We start from the raw sequence: 18,728 nt of genomic DNA, 5'->3' as shown, positions 1-18,728 counted from the left end.
ATTGGACTTCCGGACGTTGGTTTGATCAGTTTCTTCCCCGCTCCAAGGTTCTTGATATCTATGCTGCAATAGCCTGCGTTGAGTATCTGGAACCCACGCAACTGGAAACTGATGGGCAGAGGCAAGCCTGGCTGAGACAGGTGAAAAAGCTCCAGGTTCCCATTGAGTTGATATGCTCTCAAGACAGCGTGAGGCACTATGGAGACATGAGCAAGACAAAGGTCTGCATTGTCCGGTAAGTGTTGCTTGTTGCTTTCATTTAGGATGAATATATTGTTTTTTTAGAGAACGAATATGGGCTGTAATGCAAGATCACATGTTGATCTGTTTAATTGTAATATCTACTATGTTTGTTAATGTTGGAGGGTGGTCTTGACAGAGGTTCTACTTCTTATAATGTTCTTATGTTTAGGAATGGGTGGAACCGCATTTTTACCATGTCGCTGTTTGTGGAGCACATGTTGCTGGGTGATGAGGAGGCCGAGATGAATCTGAAGCCTTTGGTTCTGGACCACATGAGAGTTCTTGGGCAGGTTAGTGTGGACTGAACATACAGACACACTCCTTTTTTTAATAGGATCACTTCATGCAATAATCCCATGAAATCCCATTTGGTAACATACATTGTCATTGCTCTTCTTCCAAGATCCTGGAGAGGAATTCAGACCTCAAAGAGCGGCAGGCGTTTGAGGAGGTGATTGGTGTACTCAAAGCCTGCAAAGATAAAGTGGTAGAGGGCATCTTCAGGTATGGACTCATCTTGCACCGTCTTGGACTGCATTGACTAGTCCTGTATTGTTCTAGGACCTTGGATCTGATACACTTCCTGTCTGCTCTCTCAGGTTTGGCCCCCAACGGTGCCCTGTGTGTATGATGGACCCTCAAGATCCCCTCAGCCTGCCCTGTGACCACATCTACTGCGTGGCCTGCATCAAACAATGGCTGGGCCCTGGTCAGATGTACTGTCCCTTATGCATGCAGCCTGTCCCTGAAGACTTCTCCACAACGCCTTCAGAGGAATTAAGGTATGATCATGTTTAGAAAACACATAAGGCCTTCACGTACCGCAAAATGTTGGTAATGGATTTCCTCTGTCTGTGAACTCTTAATAATGCCTTACTCCATTACTGAACTGCTCTGTCATTCTTCTTCTGTTTAGGTTTCAGACCAATCAACATGCCAAGTTCAGGAAGCAGTGCAATGCTTTCTTCATAGACCTGGTTTCCACCATGTGCTTCAAGGACAACACCCCGCCCTGTTCAGCCATCGTCCTCCATCTGCTGTCATTCCTCATGCTGGAGGCCAAACCCCTCCCCATATTTAGAGGTAACCAGCTGTTTCTCATCTGATATCTTGGGGGTAGGATACTCTAGTGGCCAGGGTGTTCCTGCGTTATTCCTGAAAGGGATGCGCCAGGATATCTGTAAACCGCCTTTGTCTGTCTTATCCAGATTCGGATGAGTTGTTTAATTCCAAATTCATCAAGATTTTAAAATTTCGTCCAAAGATGTCACTGTACAGATATATCTTTCCTAATGGACATTAAGGGTCCAAGAGGCAAAAAAGTTCACCAAGGCAAAATAACACAAGGCAAAATACAAAGGTTAACTTTGATCAAGGCCTATTCAAAGTTGAATTGACTTGACTTGCCTAGAGTGTTATACACCCAGGGAAAGCCACCCAGTAAAGGCTTTGGGTTCATCCCTGATGTCCATGCTCTACCTGTGGACATCCTTGAGCCAGATGCCTCACCCCTAACAGCCCCTGAGAAATCACTCTGGATATCACGCTGTTGGTGTTCCTAACCTCTTTTTAAATTGTCCATTTATTAATTGGATGATGTCCTTTTGCCCAGGGGATCGACAAATTCTGACCAAGGTCCTCTCGCCGTTTGACGAGTCTGTGGACAAAAACCCAGTGGTGCGCTCCTTTGTCCTCAAACTGCTGCTGAAGTTCAGGTGAGTACAGGAGGAGAGGTCCTAGTCTGTCTAAATCGTTGAGCAAAGCGCCAATCAGATGATTTCAACGTTGTCGTTTGATGTATTCCATAACATCTTTTAAATGTTGTTCTATAGCTTTGAGCAGGTGAAAGGCTACCTGCAGCAGCATCTGACCGAAGTGGAGAAGAGCCTCATCTTGGAACAGACTGATAAAACCGAACTGTACTCCATGTACATTAACTGCCTGGAGGTATGCATGGGGGCATACATCTGCTTTGAATTGTTTCACCTTGGTTTTATTTTTGCCTGTTTGTATGCTTTTCAATCAATATTTGTTTTGTTTTTAAAATATACTGATTCGCTCTACAACCACGACAGGATTCACACCTACATTGGGACAGGAGCCTATTTCACAAAGCAGTATATTCTCCCAATTTTGTTCCTTGCAGGACTCCATGTTTGAGCGGACGCAGTTCCGTTCCGGTGCCGCGCAACAGGCCTACCTGCAGGACGAGAGGGTCTTTCTGTCCGGCTACACGCGTGCAGCATGCCAAGACAGCGCTACTGTAGAGCATCTGCAGCAGGTAGCCAGGGTGCGCATGGGCCTGGACATGGCCGCCACTCTGCTGGTACAACAAATGGAAGGTGTGTGATCTCGTGCATACGAAGAGAATGATCCACGGAACAACCGCAAGTTGTTTTCGTCTGTCGATTTGACTGTTCTTTTTTTTGCCTTGAATCGAGCCTTGAGACACCAAAAGATTCCCACCCCTAATCCGTCTAATTTATTATGCTGGCGTTCTCTTCAACGTTTTGCACAAAAGGAACCCAACGTGAAGGCCAGGCCTCCATCGAAGACTTCCTGGGCGCCGTGGCGAAGCTGTGCATTCAGAGCAACAACGACTGGTTCCGTGTCTACCTGATCCGCAAGATCTGCACTCAACACGGCGTGGAGTTTGTCCAGAGTCTCCTCAAAGTGGAGGCTGTGCACTGGCTCTTCCCTGAAGAAGTTCTCCAGCAGGTACTGCGCTCTGACCTCCGGCCATGCTCAGTTTTTTCGTCCATCCCCTTGGAGAGGAGTAATTCAACATATTGTAATTGCTTATTAGTCATTCCATTTTTTTAACCGATCCGTTTGTCATTTTACATTTCCTCGTCATCGAAAGCATTTTTCCTCAAGCCGTTCTTATTCAGAGCGATCCATCCCATTTTGTCCGACAGTAATTGCTGTTATACTTGGAACTGCATCATAATAATATGATACACGCAATGCTATCTCCCGTTGTCTCTTGAAGAGTGAAGAAGGCAGCGCCATTGATCATTTCCTCGTGTGCGGAGAGGACTACAAGACCATTCGAGATGCTCTGGCCACAGTGCTGATGGAGGGCAAAGTGGATGTGCTGGATAAAGCGTACGAGGTAACAGAGCGCCGCTAAAGCTTTCCCCCCCCCCCCCTCTTGTCAACTACTATGCTCTCTGGAAACATTTCTTGTCTCTCTCTTTTTAGACGTGCAAGTGCTTGCCACAAACGAAGGCGGTGTATCTTCTGTTGGCCCTCTTCAGAGAAGTCACCTCTCTCTACGGAAACGCCAACGGTAGTCGCCATCCCACACCCGAGGTACGCGCCCCTGCCTCACAAACACATCCTTGATTCTTCCTCGCTTCTGTGTTTCTGCGTCTCATTGTACACTTTTCCCGTTCCAGCAATGCCGAGTCTTGGTGACGCACATCGATGCTTGCGGACTCCTGCAACGCGCCGAGATGAAGAACTTTGCGAAGGCCTTGGTGGCCAACCGTCTGGGGCCCTTGGCCGTCGTCCCCGGGGCCCCCGGGGGGCGCTGTGCGGTGGTGGAGCTGACGGTCCACATGGCCTCGGTCCTTCTCTGCGCCAACCAGCGGATCCTCGTTCCCCTTCAGAACCTGGCCCTGTCAACGGGGAACATGCAAGTGAGTGCATCCCGCTAATCTGCGTGCATTAAAGACATCGTTTAAATAATAATGCAATTAATACATTTTATTTTTGCACGTAGTATTAAGTATTGGTTGATGTAAATATGAACACATTCATTGTATGCTATATTCATCTTTGTATTAATGTCTTTGTTTCAACCTTTTCCTGGTGCAGCGAGCCTTCTTGCCCACCATGCCAGAGGACATGTTGTTTGTAGCTCGACAGGCCATGGGAGCGGTGCACTGGTACTGTAAGTCAAAGACGTGAGCTCCACACTCTCATGTGTACATGGGTGTCAGTTGAAGACTTTAATTCCGTTTTTTTCCCCCCCTTTCCCAACAGATTGTCCAAATAACCACCCCTGCACCATCGGAGAGGTGTGTACAGCTCAGGCTTGTTTGTTTCTAACCACGCACCCAAAAAATTTACCTCTGTTCAGACTGTGTTCTCAGATCCCTCCAAGCAGCAGGGAAATTCAAGGCAAAACATCTCTCTGGTATTTTTTTTCGGCCGCTCATAATTGCTTTTGCTACTTCTAATAGTGTGGTCAACCCATGGAACGAAGCCGTTGTCCGGACTGCGGCGCTGAAATCGGAGGAAACCAGCACAGACCTGTGGCTGGATTCACTGCTGCTCAAGCAGCGCAGTAAGTGTGACATACTAATGCGTGTGTGTGTGTGTGTGTGTGTGTCCTTCAGTGGCCTTACAATACCTGCATGCATGCGTGGGGGAGGACACCCTTATGTACAATACACCAACAGTTTATTTGGGGTTTCCTGTGCCCTCCCCCAGGGGCGACCGCACCCAGACGGGCCACGTCCTCGGAGACCCGGTGCGCAGGGACAACCCGGACACCCTGGACACCAAGAACATGTCCCCGGGGCCCTTCACCCTGGTGCGCATGCTCACCCACATGGCCATGCTGTTGGGAGCCAGCATCAACCAACAGGTACGGTAGCTGTCGTCTGAACTGCAACGTAGGCTTACACACCAGTAGGCTATACACAGCACAAACATGCCAACGATTTGCCTAATTGAAAGATTATGATGAGGATGTGGATAGTGGATTTTTTTTGCATGAATGAACAATGTAGTAGGCTATTCCATGTGTTGAAATAAAAATAACAATAATAAACTCAAGCAAAGTAGGCTATATACCAGCCTTCCAAAACAAAATCTTGTGGACCGCACATCATATGTGTTAAGTTTTCTTTGCCGAAATTTACATGACGACTCAGTATTTCTGAAGATGTAGAAGAAAACGCTATTCCATGTGTGAATCAGGCCATATTATTTGGCCATAAACTGAGCCATTTGAAGTTTGAAATTCATGTGGTCATGCATCTGTCTCATCGTGGACTGTAAACGCGCTGTCAAATGCGCTCATGGCTCTTAAAGGGGATGGGAGATGGCACTCTCATTGGTTTATTGCACATTACGCCCAAACCACACCTACGGGTAATTAGGCTACTTCAGGGCAACCCTTTTTTAGATTTGGGTCGGGCGCAAGAGTCATTTATCCGCCGGTATAATAGCAACATCGATCGACAACAATCGATCATCAAACACCACCTCGGTCTGTGTTTTTGCAGCTCATCGCTCAGATCATCAAACCTCCGGTGGCTGATCCAGGAGCCTTCCTGTTGGCCCACCTGCTGAAGGACATGGAGCATCTGACCAAGTCTCTGGGGAAGGGGACGGACGACACCATCCACACGGTTCACCTGTTGCTCTGCGGCCTGCTGGAGCCTCAACAGGTTCAACAATGTAAGGATGTTCACTATGAGGAGGACTTTTTGCATAGTAATGAGAACAGACATGTTACAGAAAAACAAACGAAAAGCACAGAAATAAAGAAAAGGTCATAGTCACTTTGTTATCGTATAAATAGCTGGGGGAGGGGGGGGGGGGGGGGGGGTCCTTGTGTCCATGTTAAGAAATAGGACCTCTGATGACCTTTGGTTACATTTGAGGAACGTGTATTAGTACAGTGACACCTGGGAAACTTTGCCTTCTCTGGGGAATCACCAGTCATTGCAGTTTATTTTCTTCTCTGTGATTGGTTAACTTGGCATCAATCCAGTACAGGTGATCAAATTACCTTTGTTTGGAGATGTCCCTAAGTTCTAATTGGTTGACTCTTAATCGTACCACGTACATTTCACATGTTTGATCTAGAGAGACCAGTCTTGACAATTTGTCTATGACAAATTTGTCCAGAACAAAAACTCAAAACGCTAAGTCTACCTAACATGAGCGTTTGTTTGATAACTTCTGCCTTCTCCTCTCAGGGCCCGATCCTTACGACAACCATCTCTCCACCAAAGACCACAGGAACGGCTGGGAGATGTCCGTCAGCAACACCATCATCATACCTCAACTGAAGGTAGGTTACTATCTCACTACCTGTCATTTTTTGCAGAAGCTGTTAGCCAGAGCATTTCTTTCAGATCCACGTCCTGAAGGAGAAGATAGCGGTTAGGTGTCTTGCTCAAAGATGCTTGCAGGGAGACTTCTGACTTAGGGGCTTGACCTCAAACCCAGAACCCTTTAGACAGGGAGATATGTGCCTTTGAAAGAGGCGCAAAGGCTCGATTAGGATTCAACGTCGACGCAACGCAATGACCACGCAGACGCTTCGACGCAGGCGTGAACCGGTTCTGGTTCTGGTTCTGCGTTGGGTTTTAATGAGCAGACCAATCACAGGCCTTGCTGCTGCATTGCCTCAACGCAAGGCTACCAATTCTGGGAGGGGCACGTCAGGCCCCTGTGGCTGACGCAAGGAGGGTCCGCAAGGACGTAATGGGTCCGTAAACCCCCTTGCGTTGTGTCGACGAGGAACCATAACCGTGTGTGTGTCTGTGTGTGTGTGTGTCTGTGTGTGTCTGTGTGTCTGTCTTTGTGTGTGTGTCCGCGTGCGTGCGTCCACACACCCGTTCCTCCAGCACCTGGACCGACGGCTGAAGGAGGCCAACGACCTGGTCCGGGCCGACGCCCGTGTGTCCTGTGACCCCGTCTTCAAGCTGATGTTCGGGGACCCGCGCCTCTTCCTGGCCTCCCTGCCCCGCGGCTCCCTGATCCACGGCCAGGCGGTGTGGAGCTGCAGGGAGGAGCTCTCGCTGCTCAGCCTCACGCACATCGTGGAGCAGCACGACGGCAAAGACACGCTGCCCCTCCTCTGGAGGTTCCTCCAGAGGGTGAGTCGACGCTCACCCACCAACTAATCTGCTATCCAACTAACTTACCAACCACCTGTCATGGGGAGTGGTCGACATTATCACTAACTATCCAACTAACTTACTACCTGTCATGGGGAGGGGTCGACATTATCACTAACTAACAAACTAACTTACTACCTGTCATGTGGAGGGGTCGACATTATCACTAACTGACCAACTAACTTACCAACCACCTGTCATGGGGAGGGGTCGACATTATCACTAACTGACCAACTAACTTACTAACTACCTGTCATGTGGAGGGGTTCACATTATCTCTTACTAACAAACTTACTTACTACTTACTAGTTACTAGATTCTCTCTAGTAATATACAAATGGTATATTACGGTATTAATATTACGACCGATTATTTTTATGACAATAAGATGGTCGATAAACAGCTATAAGTCAGACGACCTGTAGAGCTCCAAGAGGTATGGTTGTTATTATCACCAAAGAATAACCATAGGTTAATTGAATAAGCGTGTGGGACTACTTGGTGGTTGTATGGGCCTCCTGGGCACCAAAGGAACTAGGATCTCTGGTGGTTGCTAGTGGTATTGCAAGGGCACCGCAAGGGATGCCACTGACGACTACTATTGACCTGTTTAGACAACACAGATTGGCCAACAATACCGATAAGCATGCTCGTCACAGCACCAAACGCTTGTGCTCACGTACATGTGGTGTCTTGCTGCGTTAGGAGGCGGAGCTGCGCTTCGTGAAGTTCCTTCCAGACATCCTAACACTCCAGAAGGACCTGGTGAAGAAGTTCCAGAACATCAGCGACCTGCCCTTCAGAACTATCGCCGACTTCCTCAACAGTCTGAAACAAGGTGCTGAAAGTGTTCTGTCAGCGGCACAAAAACACACATTTTAATACAAATGACTAATACCGACTTTGCCTATGCCTACTTTGCGTACGTTGACTTTAATTCTTCTTGCTTTTTTTAACTAGTGTCACTCAGAGGTTGGTACGAGAGATGCATCACCATCTTCCTGGCCACCTGGAATAAACTCAGGGCTTCCTTGGCAACAAATGGTATACCCAAATCAGTCTGTTTAGTAACGGGTGAATTACCTTCACTCCTAAGTTTCCTAATGGTCGTAACTCTTTATGTTGTCTTCCAGGAGAGATTAAGATCCCGGCAGAGCTGTGCGAGGAAGACCTGGACTGGGACAGTGACCTCACGGTGCTGTTGCCACGGAGACAGGGCCCAGGGCTGTGCTCTACAGCCCTGGTCAGCTACCTGATCGCCCTGCACAACGAGATCATCAAATGTGTGGACAAGCACACCGGAGAACACACCAGGTGGGGGCGCTGTTGGCACACGCCAGAGAGGGCGTGTTTCGCTGCTGGAAGGCTAAGCATGCCTTCTTGCCCTGAAGCATGCCAGAAGGGCTCGTATATCAATATTGGATAGATCGAAATTTGTCACAAGAGAGAGGCAGGGAACATCTCTTAACCATCTCCTCTAGAATGTATTCATTGTAAATGCTACTTTTTTTTATTTCATTTCATCTACTTTTCTCTTTTTCTACGTATTGCACCGTGGGTCAGAGAGAAACGTCATTTTTTGATTCCTCGAGTTGTCTTGCGCATGTTTTGGAAACGTCGATAAAGCCGACTTTGAACTTTGAACTCCTGCCCCGCCCAGCTACGAGGTGAGCCCCGCCGACCTGACGGAGCAGCAGGTGATCCGCTACGAGCTGGACCAGGAGCTGATGCCGCTGGTGCTCGCCAACAGCCAGTACAGCCTGGAGCGAGGCAAGGAGACGCTGCAGGAGTACGACCTGGCCAAGATCCAGCAGCAGGTCCTCACCCACTTCCTGCAGGGCCGGCCAATCATCACCCTCCAGGTGAGCCGAGGGAGGCGGGGCTCCACAGCACACAGGCCAACGACGCCGTCCCCTCTGTAACACGTCGCCCCCCCCCCATGCTGACTTCCTGCTCGTCTTTCCAGGGCATTCCGACCCTGGTGAACAGACACGAGCGGGACTACGTGATCATTCTGAAGGACGTCAAAGAGAAAGTGGAGCAGGTGAGAGGACTGTCGGCGTCATGAGATGAACGGCTGAAGCTCAGGAGGGAATGCGGGTCGGCTGGTAAAACCGCAAGGCTGCTAGTTTGATCCCCCGGGCTCCTCCGAGAGTGTCGAGGGGTCCCTGAGCAAAGCCCCCCAACACTCACCTCTCCCGACGAGCCGGCTGTCGCCTCGCGTGGTTGTCTCCGCTGTCGCTGTGTGTGAATGTGTGCATGGTTGGGTGAATGTCAGGCGATAGTGCGTAAAGCGCGTTGGATAAAAGCGCTACATGAATGCGGTCCATTTATCCTTCACCATATGAACCCTCACGGCGTTCATTAGTACCCTAACGGCGACCGTCCCAACAGGAAGCCCTCCAGAGCCTGATGGCGTCCTGCCTGGCGGCGGAGCTGCAGTCGTACAGCGAGGTGTGCGAGGCCCTGACCACGGTGGAGGTGGCCCTGGGCTTCCTGGCCATGACGGGGGGGGACCCCCACATGCAGCTGGCCTGCTACCTGGAGGAGGTGCTGCAGATGAAGGACCAGACTGCCCCACACGTCCTCAAGGTCAGCCCGTCGGTCTGTCTGTCTGTCTGTCTGTCTGTCTGTCTGTCTGTCTGTCTGTCTGTCTGTCTGTCTGTCTGTCTGTCTGTCTGTCTGTCTGTCTGTCTGTCTGTCTGTCTGTCTGTCTGTCGCGACCCCTCTGGTGGCTGGGGCCAGCCGGATGCCACAGCTATCTGGTGCAGAGGGGAGCCACTTTGCCGTTACTCCTGTCCAGCTGAGACACATTCAAACTAAACGCTTACTAAAAGCTTTAAAGGTCCCATGGCATGCCACCAGGTGTGAGTGTGATTAGCCGTTACAAGCCGTTTTGGAAATCGGCCCCTTATGACATCACAGGTGGGCGTGGACACGCCCACCTGTGATGTCATAAGGGGCCGATTTCCAAAACGGCTGGTGGCATGCCATGGGACCTTTAAAGGTCATGAATCCGTCCTCTTGCCCGGATGTCCCAACTTGCTCTTTGACCTCTAGTCGGTCGCTTTTCCTTCAAAATTCAATGATAGTCAAAATACTTTATTCAACTTTATCTATCTATCTGCTGTCTCTTCTGTTTGTACTTATTTTATTAGGGACTACGGATGCAAATTAGCAGACCTGCGATAATCCGGCATGTTTACAAAGATGTTTAAACATCAATGTTCATTAATGTGCACTGTCCCCATTCAAAAATAAAGCATTTATTATTATTATTATTATTATTATTATAACTTGAGGAGCTTGGTTCACATGGCACAAGGTGACAGTGCAGGTAATACTTATGCATGTACAGGACAGCAATCAAGTGCATGACGAAAAGCTGTCTAACATGTCCAAGTACAAGGGTCCACTTACCGGTTAAAAGCAGGTCAATTACTAAACGACTGATGTAGTGGATGTAATGGTGGTTGTTTGTCTGCTGAGGGATTCCTGGCCTGACCTCCGGTGAGTACAGATACAGTGAGGTCAGGCGTCTCGCTCTGGGATGCATGATGGAGCCTGAGTGGTGGCCCTCTCTCCGTCCCTGCAGGCCCTGACTGTGTGCCGGCTGAGGCACTGTGTGGCCCTGTGGCAGCTCCTCACCTCGCTCAAGTCCCAGAACATGATGCGGCTCAAGAGGGTAAGGCGGCCGTTCAGCCCTGACGCACATCACACCACACCAGGGGGCGGGAGAAAGTCCTGTGGATCGGTTCCTTCAGACTCATTCGTTTTTAGATTCATGGTTACGTTGCTAAACAATACGGATAAAATAGAAGGATATTGAATAAATATAAGCATTCAATAAGAGTATAAGCTGGAACACAAACACTTATCACTAAGCTAGTTTTGTATATTTGTATGATAAACTACGGCATGTGTGCAGGATCCGTTCGCGGCGTTCCCCGGGGCCTACAAGCAGCCTCTGAGCGACGAGGACCGCAGGCTGCTGTCAGGGTTCTTTGTGAAGCCCGTTGCCGAGGGCTTCCTGCTGGAGATGCACGAGTTCCTCGTGCTGGAGCTGAAGAACCCCCACGCCCCCAACAAGTACCGACCGGCCTGGGGGTGAGCGGACCGGGACGCTCAGACCGCCTCCTGGATTCATTATTTTTCTCGATAAATACACGCGTGTATCTATGCGTTCATTTACTGTGTGTGTATGTCTGTAGATAATGTAAGACATTGGACATTGCTTTCCAGGTCTTGAGTGGATACATCCGTGGTGTGCTTTCTTAATAACGGCCTCTTGTCGTTTCAGGCTGAGAGACACGGTGGTGTCCTACATTGAGCGCAAGGACCTGGATGTTTCTCCTGAGGTGGAAGTCTTGTTCCCAGAAGAGATCTGCCTCTCTCACTTCATCGAAGCGTGGAAGTTCAGTGTGGTCTTCAAACAGGAGAACAGCAGTCAGAGATCTTGATGTTGACATGATCGATCAGGGAGATCTGTCCTAGAACAGCTCAGATAATGTTTACATTCTATTTTGATAAACAGTGAAAGGAAGAGAAATCATGAGAGATGTGGTTGGTTTTATCTGCAGCAAGCAATCCCAGGAGCGTGTCACTGGTAGAGCTTCCAATATATATTTTGTTAGAAATTAAGAAAGATTAGTTCGTTGTTTTTTGTTTTGCTGGACAATTGCACTGTGAGCTGTTTTGTGGGCAAAATATTTTCTTCTCCTACGCAGTATTACAATGTGTGGACCTCTGTTTAAATAATGTTGAATTTTTGTCTTATTGTCTTGGCTCAGGAAAAACATGTCCTCATGCAAGTCAATCATACACATAGACATGTCTGAGATTGAAGAGAAACTCATTGTGCTCCATTTATTTTTCCTTATTATTTTGATGTATTGTCTGAGACCATACATTGCTGTTTTTGTTCATTGTTAACGTTAGGATGCCTTGTGTTTTGTTTATTACTATTATGACAAATGTGAGCCTTATTTCAACACATTGCAACTTGTCAATCAGGTAATATATTACTTTCTATTTGTATTCATTCATATATTAGAGAAATATTGGTTGAACATATAATCACTTATTCTGTATATGTTCCTTGCGAACAATCTTAGGGTGACTTATTTGGTTGACTATTATTCTTACCAAATGAATGCATTATTTTAACCCATTCAAACCTGTAATCAATACAAGACTTAGTCATCAGAATAAAAATACCTTTCGTTTTGAATCTATAACCAGCATTTCTCGTTTATCCTCAAATTTGAGGATGCATGTATACATCGACAGTGATCAACATTAAGCCCTCGTCCATAAACTGGGCGGCACAGATGGATTCCTGGGGGAGGAAAGGAAAAGGGTGAGGGACTGCATATCGGTGTCTTTTAATTTGTCGCTTTTCATTAGAGCCGTGCAACATGCAGTCATGGGGACACAAGACGTACGCTACTAACGAAATGGAAAGATGTGCAAGGAAAGTGCGCAACTTACATCGGAAAGCAAAATAACATTCTAAGTAAAGTAGAGGAAGCATGGATGAGCTTGCAACAAAATGCTCACTTGATGCTAATGTATTCTCATGCGGGGTGAAAAAAAACACGTTAGCCCTTATCAAGCAGTTCTAGATGGTTAGTGTCCAGTCAGTGTGACGAAGCAAACCATAGCAGCCTCAGACCCAGCCAGATGGATGTAGATAGTGGAATCTATTAGAAGGGTGTTAACCTGCATTATGTAGGCTGATCATTATCAGCAGCCTCTGTGACTTGAGTTGTGGCTGCACCATTTTCAGATGACTGTTAATGTCAAAAGGTTTATCAGGACAAATGAAAATGCTTTATCGTGAACAACTCACTGTATGGATCGACTTGTAGATCGGCGTATTATTCTTGAAAACTTTCTAGTTCTGAAATTGTAGATTCTTGTTTAATAGAGTTATTAGCTCTAGTGGAAAAGTTACATAGTGCAGGTTTAACCATTTCAATATTTGGGCGCACTGACTACAAATCCTGAGCCCTGTGATTATTAATGACTATTTCTATATCAGATCATTGTAAATATCAACAGGAGCTTCTGGGGTATGGGGCAACCATTATGATTAGGTTTTTTGTTAGGCTCTGACACTCAATTGTATTAACCACTTAATAACCTTGGCACGCATCGCAGCGCCATCAGCTAAATGTCTTTGGAAGGTTACCTGGTGGAGCAGCACCGACTCTTCAATTATTCGGGGAGAACCCTGGCGTCCTCTTTCTGTGTCCGACTGTTGTGCACTCTTTTTCTACTTACTCACACACTGCCGGATGCTCACACGTCACGTGGTGCTCTCCATCGTCGGCTGTTCATGTAGTCTTGGGTTTGCTCTGGGGCAACGTGCCAATGAAACTTGATGATTATATAAGTGTTTCAGGTTGGTTCAAGATCAACGCAACCAAGCCACACATAACCAGGGCTTTGCCAAAACGACCATATCCTGCAAAGGCAATAGTCTTTCTGTGTTGAGCACGAGGGAACGTGCCTGTTAGATTGTGAGGTTGTAAAACCAAGGGTCTGTGAGTGTGTGGTACAGGCTTGAGCGGTGTTTAGCAGGACTGTTGGCCTGCCAAATCCACTTCGCCACAACAAAACACACACACACACACACACACACACACACACACACACACACACACACACACACACACACACACACACATAAATATATATATAGTATATCATAGTCCCCTAATGAGAGCAGGCAGTGGAGGAAGTGAAAGGCTATGGATTAAAGGTTGGTAGTGGGTGGGGGACAAAAGTGCAAACGTGCGCAGGAAAGTTTCTCAAAGTGAAGCGTCGACATAAATTGCCATTCAGGCCCGAGTCGTCCTAGGATCTCTGCCCCCCAGCAAGAGGGATGGCGGGGGTATTACACATACAGTGTGTAATACACTGAATGGTTCCCTCGTTTCTATGAATCCTTATGCCGTCACTTTGTATATACAGGATTTTGAGTAGAACCTAAAAGAAATGGCTTGCGCAAATGGATCATCAAATTTCTATGGCATATGTCAGCCATCTCCTGCTGACATAAGCTAATGCTATGCACTAGTTGAACTACACTGGTCCACTCCTTAAGAGGTAAAGGCATTAAGCATGTATACCAATTTTCAGAAATGGTTCTTCAACCCGTGCTTCCATGGTACACAAATGCCATTGACCGATTTCAGAACTTGTTACCAATCTGGAACAATAATAGCAGGAATCCTACAAGAACAATAGGTATCCACAGATAGTAATATTAAGTACTGAATAAAAATTATATAGGTAAGGTAAGTTTAGTTGAACTGGTTATCAGATCAAGGGCTACATCATGCAATGTCAATCCCTATTGAATCTACCATGTCTCTAAGGATTGACTGGCTCTAGTCAGGCTGGTGGTCAGTCCCTGCCACTAGCAAACCAACGCCATATAAGGAAATGTCACGGCAGTCAAGGCCACTCAAGCCAGCGTAATGCTTTCCCTGCTGCTCAAATAAGCAGTTCTTATATAAAACTGTACAGTTGTAGAGAAGCTTCCCAGGTTGCTTACTGATTATTCAATGCAGCCGTTTTCACACAGCCAACTCAATTCAATGGTTGCAATGTAGCTATTTTTCGTTAGTCCGCTATATTATGCACTGCCTTTGTTTTAATATGGCAGTCACTCATGGCTCAATTTTAATAACTGATGCATATTTCCAGTAAGTAACCAGCCGGAAGACAGTTGCCAGTATTATGCATTCAATTCATAAACCAATTAGGGACTGATTATGTTTTAAGAGTTATTATTGTTATCGCAAATCAAAGTGCTTCTGGGTTAAGATGAGTAGACTAACATTGTGCTCCCCTCTTCAACTCTATTGAGGAGAAAGCACATCTAAGCTCCTTTCAGAGGCGGAACACTAAAAATGTATTAAAGATTTCACTGTAGAAATAAAATGGCATGTGATCTGCAGGTAGGCATATAGAACGTGAGTCACAACAAATATACACATCCCACAAATGTCAGCAACTTCGTCATGAAAAGTTTGCCTCGTTTATTTGAGCTCTTACATAATGTATTACTCGAGCGCATTATGCAGAATGTATTCATGTTTAGTGCAATTGCTTGGGAAATTAATGGAGTGACGTCAATCTGTCAATGCAATCTTTATACGTACCACTAGATGGCGGTCTTTGACTTTCTATTAAATATGGCGCGACTGCTCCAGTTTATCCCCCCCCGTCCCCCCCCCCCCTCTCTATTTCACTTTGCCTCCTTTGTTAATGGCTGCGTTGAGTCTCCATGATGTCATTACCAGGTATAAAAGCGAATTATTCAAAAAAAAATTGTGTACCACCTTCTCTGTGAGCTCAATTTATTTAACAACATAATGTTCTTTAAAGCATTATTGTTTATAGGAGAACTGAACCCACTGACAACACGTTTGCAAATGCTTGCATGTTTTCTCAGAGCTACCGGCTCCTCAATACTGGTTGACAGGTGTGTCGCATCAACGCTTAATTAACAGGGGTGCTCGCGTAACAGCATTATCCTCCAATGACATGCAATAGCAGCACGTGTTTATCCTGGCTCCATCTAATGATAACCAATATTCAATATTTTGTTTGGATTGGACCACTTCAAACGTGACAAATAATGTTTGTGTGTTTTTTTTTTTTAAGTGAATGAATGAATGAAAATTTTGTTCTCCTACGTCTCGCACAAGAAAAGCTGCGGCAGTTTCAAACCCAACGTCTCCCAAAAAATCCCCTCATGATTACATAACAATGACCAAAACACTGCTACTACAGTGCCAACACAGCAGCTATCACGTCAATGCTGCTATGCTCCCAAAGTGGAGGCGGTCATAGCGATGACATAATGACGTTGTGATGTACACGCCCTATATAACGCCCCCCTGTTCATCCAGCGTACGGCCCTGGATGATGTGATGTCAGAAGGCTCAGGCCCCCCCCCCCCCCTGTGGCCCCTGGTTGCTGAATGAACCACACATTAACAGCTTCACGGCTGTTTGATGCGCCCCTACCGTCCAGATCTGTCTCTGGCCGAGGGGTGACCTCCACTGGCCTGGCTCTTGAACTCTCCCCCCCGTCCGTCTCACTCCACATGTCTCTTCCCCTCCATCTTCATTCAATCACTCTCCATCTATCTCCATCCGTCTCCCTCCGTCTCTCTCTGTCTCTGTCTCTAGGATGCCTAACCCTAACCCTTGACGAGATAGCTGCCAAAAGTAAAGTTGCGTTAAACAGCCTCAACCGTATTTTTTCCGGGGTTCAAGTCCGGTTGATGTCTTCTGTTGGAATGTCGGTATTTATCAAATAAAACATAAGGGGTAACACTGTTGTTTTTAATTGGTCGTCATGAAAAAAAACATAAGGGGTAACACTGTTGTTTTTAATTGGTCGTCATGAAAAAAAACATAAGGGGTAACACTGTTGTTTTTTATTGGTCGTCATGAAAAAAAACATAAGGGGTAACACTGTTGTTTTTTATTGGTCGTCATGAAAGAAAACATAAGGGGTAACACCGTTGTTTTTCTTTGGTCGTCATGAAAAAAAACATAAGGGGTAACAGTGTTGTTTTTTATTGGTCGTCATGAAAAAAAACATGAGGGGTAACACTGTTGTTTTTTATTGGTCGTCATGAAAAAAAACATAAGGGGTAACACTGTTGTTTTTCTTTGGTCGTCATGAAAAAAAACATAAGGGGTAACACTGTTGTTTTTTATTGGTCGTCATGAAAAAAAACATAATGGGTAACACTGATGTTTTTTATTGGTCGCCATGAAAAAAAACATAAGGGGTAACACTGTTGTTTTTTATTGGTCGTAATAAAAAAAACATTTGGGGTAACACTGTTTTTCTTTGGTCGTCATGAAAAAAAACATAAGGGGTAACACTGTTGTTTTTCTTTGGTCGTCATGAAAAAAAAAATAAGGGGTAACGCTGTTGTTTTTCTTCGGTCGTCATGAAAAAAAACATAAGGGGTAACACTGTTGTTTTTAATTGGTCGTCATGAAAAAAAACATAAGGGGTAACACTGTTGTTTTTAATTGGTCGTCATGAAAAAAAACATAAGGGGTAACACTGTTGTTTTTTATTGGTCGTCATGAAAAAAAACATAAGGGGCAACACTGTTGTTTTTTATTGGTCGTCATGAAAGAAAACATAAGGGGTAACACTGTTGTTTTTCTTTGGTCGTCATGAAAAAAAACATAAGGGGTAACAGTGTTGTTTTTTATTGGTCGTCATGAAAAAAAACATGAGGGGTAACACTGTTGTTTTTTATTGGTCGTCATGAAAAAAAACATAAGGGGTAACACTGTTGTTTTTCTTTGGTCGTCATGAAAAAAAACATAAGGGGTAACACTGTTGTTTTTTATTGGTCGTCATGAAAAAAAACATAATGGGTAACACTGATGTTTTTTATTGGTCGCCATGAAAAAAAACATAAGGGGTAACACTGTTGTTTTTTATTGGTCGTAATAATAAAAAACATTTGGGGTAACACTGTTTTTCTTTGGTCGTCATGAAAAAAAACATAAGGGGTAACACTGTTGTTTTTCTTTGGTCGTCATGAAAAAAAACATAAGGGGTAACGCTGTTGTTTTTCTTTGGTCGTCATGAAAAAAAACATAAGGGGTAACACTGTTGTTTTTCTTTCGTCGACATGAAAAAAAACATAAGGGGTAACACTGTTGTTTTTCTTTGGTCGTCATGAAAAAAAACAAAAGGGGTAACACTGTTGTCTTTGTCAAAAAAAACATAAGGGGTAACACTGTTGTTTTTCTTTGGTCGTCATGAAAAAAAACAAAAGGGGTAACACTGTTGTTTTTCTTTTGTCGTCATGAAAAAAAACATAAGGGGTAACACTGTTGTTTTTTATTGGTCGTCATGAAAAAAAACATAAGGGAAATAGTAGAAATACACACATACATTTTAATGTCATGTATATCCTCTTTATTGATGATTGATTTTTGTGTATTGTCGTCGCCTCAGTGGTGCAGTGGAATGCACTCTGCCTAACCCACTGGAGACCGGGGTTCAAGTCCGGTTGATGTCTTCTGTTGGAATGTCGATATTTATCAAAAAAAACATAAGGGGTAACACTGTTGTTTTTTATTGGTCGTCATGAAAAAAAACATAAGGGGTAACACTGTTGTTTTTTATTGGTCGTCATGAAAAAAAACATATGGGTTTACACTGTTTTTTTTTATTGGTCGTCGTGAAAAAAAACATAAGGGTAACACTGTCGTTTTTAATTGGTCGTCATGAAAAAAAGTATAAGGGAAATAATAGAAACACACACATTCATTTTACTGTCATGTATATCCTCTTTATTGATGATTGATTTTTTTGTTTTCTCGTTGCGTCAGTGGTGCAGTGGAGTGAACTCTGCCTAATCCACTGGAGACCGGGGTTCAAGTCCGGTTGATGTCTTCTGTTGGAATGTTATTATTTATCAAAAAAATCATAAGGGGTAACACTGTTATTTGTTATTGGTCGTCATGAAAAAAAACATCAGGGGTAATACTGTTGTTTTTCATTGGTCGTCATGAAAAAAAACATAAGGGGTAACACTGTTGTTTTTTATTGGTCGTC

The 18,728-nt window shown here is 45.4% G+C and overlaps 1 protein-coding gene across 2 annotated transcripts in view; it reads left to right on the top strand.

The window, feature by feature from the left end:
- The window catches only part of LOC132470103 (E3 ubiquitin-protein ligase rnf213-alpha-like), a 32,326-nt gene extending 19,980 nt beyond the window's left edge, over nucleotides 1-12,346 (top strand). For both annotated transcript variants that reach the window (XM_060068263.1, XM_060068273.1), the window contains exons 41-68: nucleotides 48-235; nucleotides 413-533; nucleotides 647-747; nucleotides 843-1,025; nucleotides 1,160-1,326; nucleotides 1,856-1,958; nucleotides 2,076-2,190; nucleotides 2,390-2,585; nucleotides 2,765-2,961; nucleotides 3,236-3,358; nucleotides 3,448-3,558; nucleotides 3,645-3,887; nucleotides 4,066-4,141; nucleotides 4,234-4,268; nucleotides 4,434-4,537; nucleotides 4,684-4,840; nucleotides 5,484-5,658; nucleotides 6,183-6,277; nucleotides 6,837-7,088; nucleotides 7,815-7,947; nucleotides 8,070-8,153; nucleotides 8,243-8,423; nucleotides 8,770-8,971; nucleotides 9,076-9,153; nucleotides 9,504-9,701; nucleotides 10,705-10,794; nucleotides 11,038-11,216; nucleotides 11,410-12,346. In XM_060068263.1, coding sequence (XP_059924246.1) covers nucleotides 48-235; nucleotides 413-533; nucleotides 647-747; nucleotides 843-1,025; nucleotides 1,160-1,326; nucleotides 1,856-1,958; nucleotides 2,076-2,190; nucleotides 2,390-2,585; nucleotides 2,765-2,961; nucleotides 3,236-3,358; nucleotides 3,448-3,558; nucleotides 3,645-3,887; nucleotides 4,066-4,141; nucleotides 4,234-4,268; nucleotides 4,434-4,537; nucleotides 4,684-4,840; nucleotides 5,484-5,658; nucleotides 6,183-6,277; nucleotides 6,837-7,088; nucleotides 7,815-7,947; nucleotides 8,070-8,153; nucleotides 8,243-8,423; nucleotides 8,770-8,971; nucleotides 9,076-9,153; nucleotides 9,504-9,701; nucleotides 10,705-10,794; nucleotides 11,038-11,216; nucleotides 11,410-11,569 — 4,047 coding nt within the window. In that variant the 3' untranslated portion in view covers nucleotides 11,570-12,346. The remainder of the gene's footprint in view (nucleotides 1-47; nucleotides 236-412; nucleotides 534-646; nucleotides 748-842; nucleotides 1,026-1,159; nucleotides 1,327-1,855; nucleotides 1,959-2,075; nucleotides 2,191-2,389; nucleotides 2,586-2,764; nucleotides 2,962-3,235; nucleotides 3,359-3,447; nucleotides 3,559-3,644; nucleotides 3,888-4,065; nucleotides 4,142-4,233; nucleotides 4,269-4,433; nucleotides 4,538-4,683; nucleotides 4,841-5,483; nucleotides 5,659-6,182; nucleotides 6,278-6,836; nucleotides 7,089-7,814; nucleotides 7,948-8,069; nucleotides 8,154-8,242; nucleotides 8,424-8,769; nucleotides 8,972-9,075; nucleotides 9,154-9,503; nucleotides 9,702-10,704; nucleotides 10,795-11,037; nucleotides 11,217-11,409) is intronic.
- Nucleotides 12,347-18,728: the final 6,382 nt, after the last annotated feature.

This window comes from Gadus macrocephalus, chromosome 2 (genome assembly GCF_031168955.1).
Source record: "Gadus macrocephalus chromosome 2, ASM3116895v1".
Lineage (NCBI taxonomy): Eukaryota > Metazoa > Chordata > Actinopteri > Gadiformes > Gadidae > Gadus > Gadus macrocephalus.
This window is presented reverse-complemented; position numbering and strand designations above follow the sequence as displayed.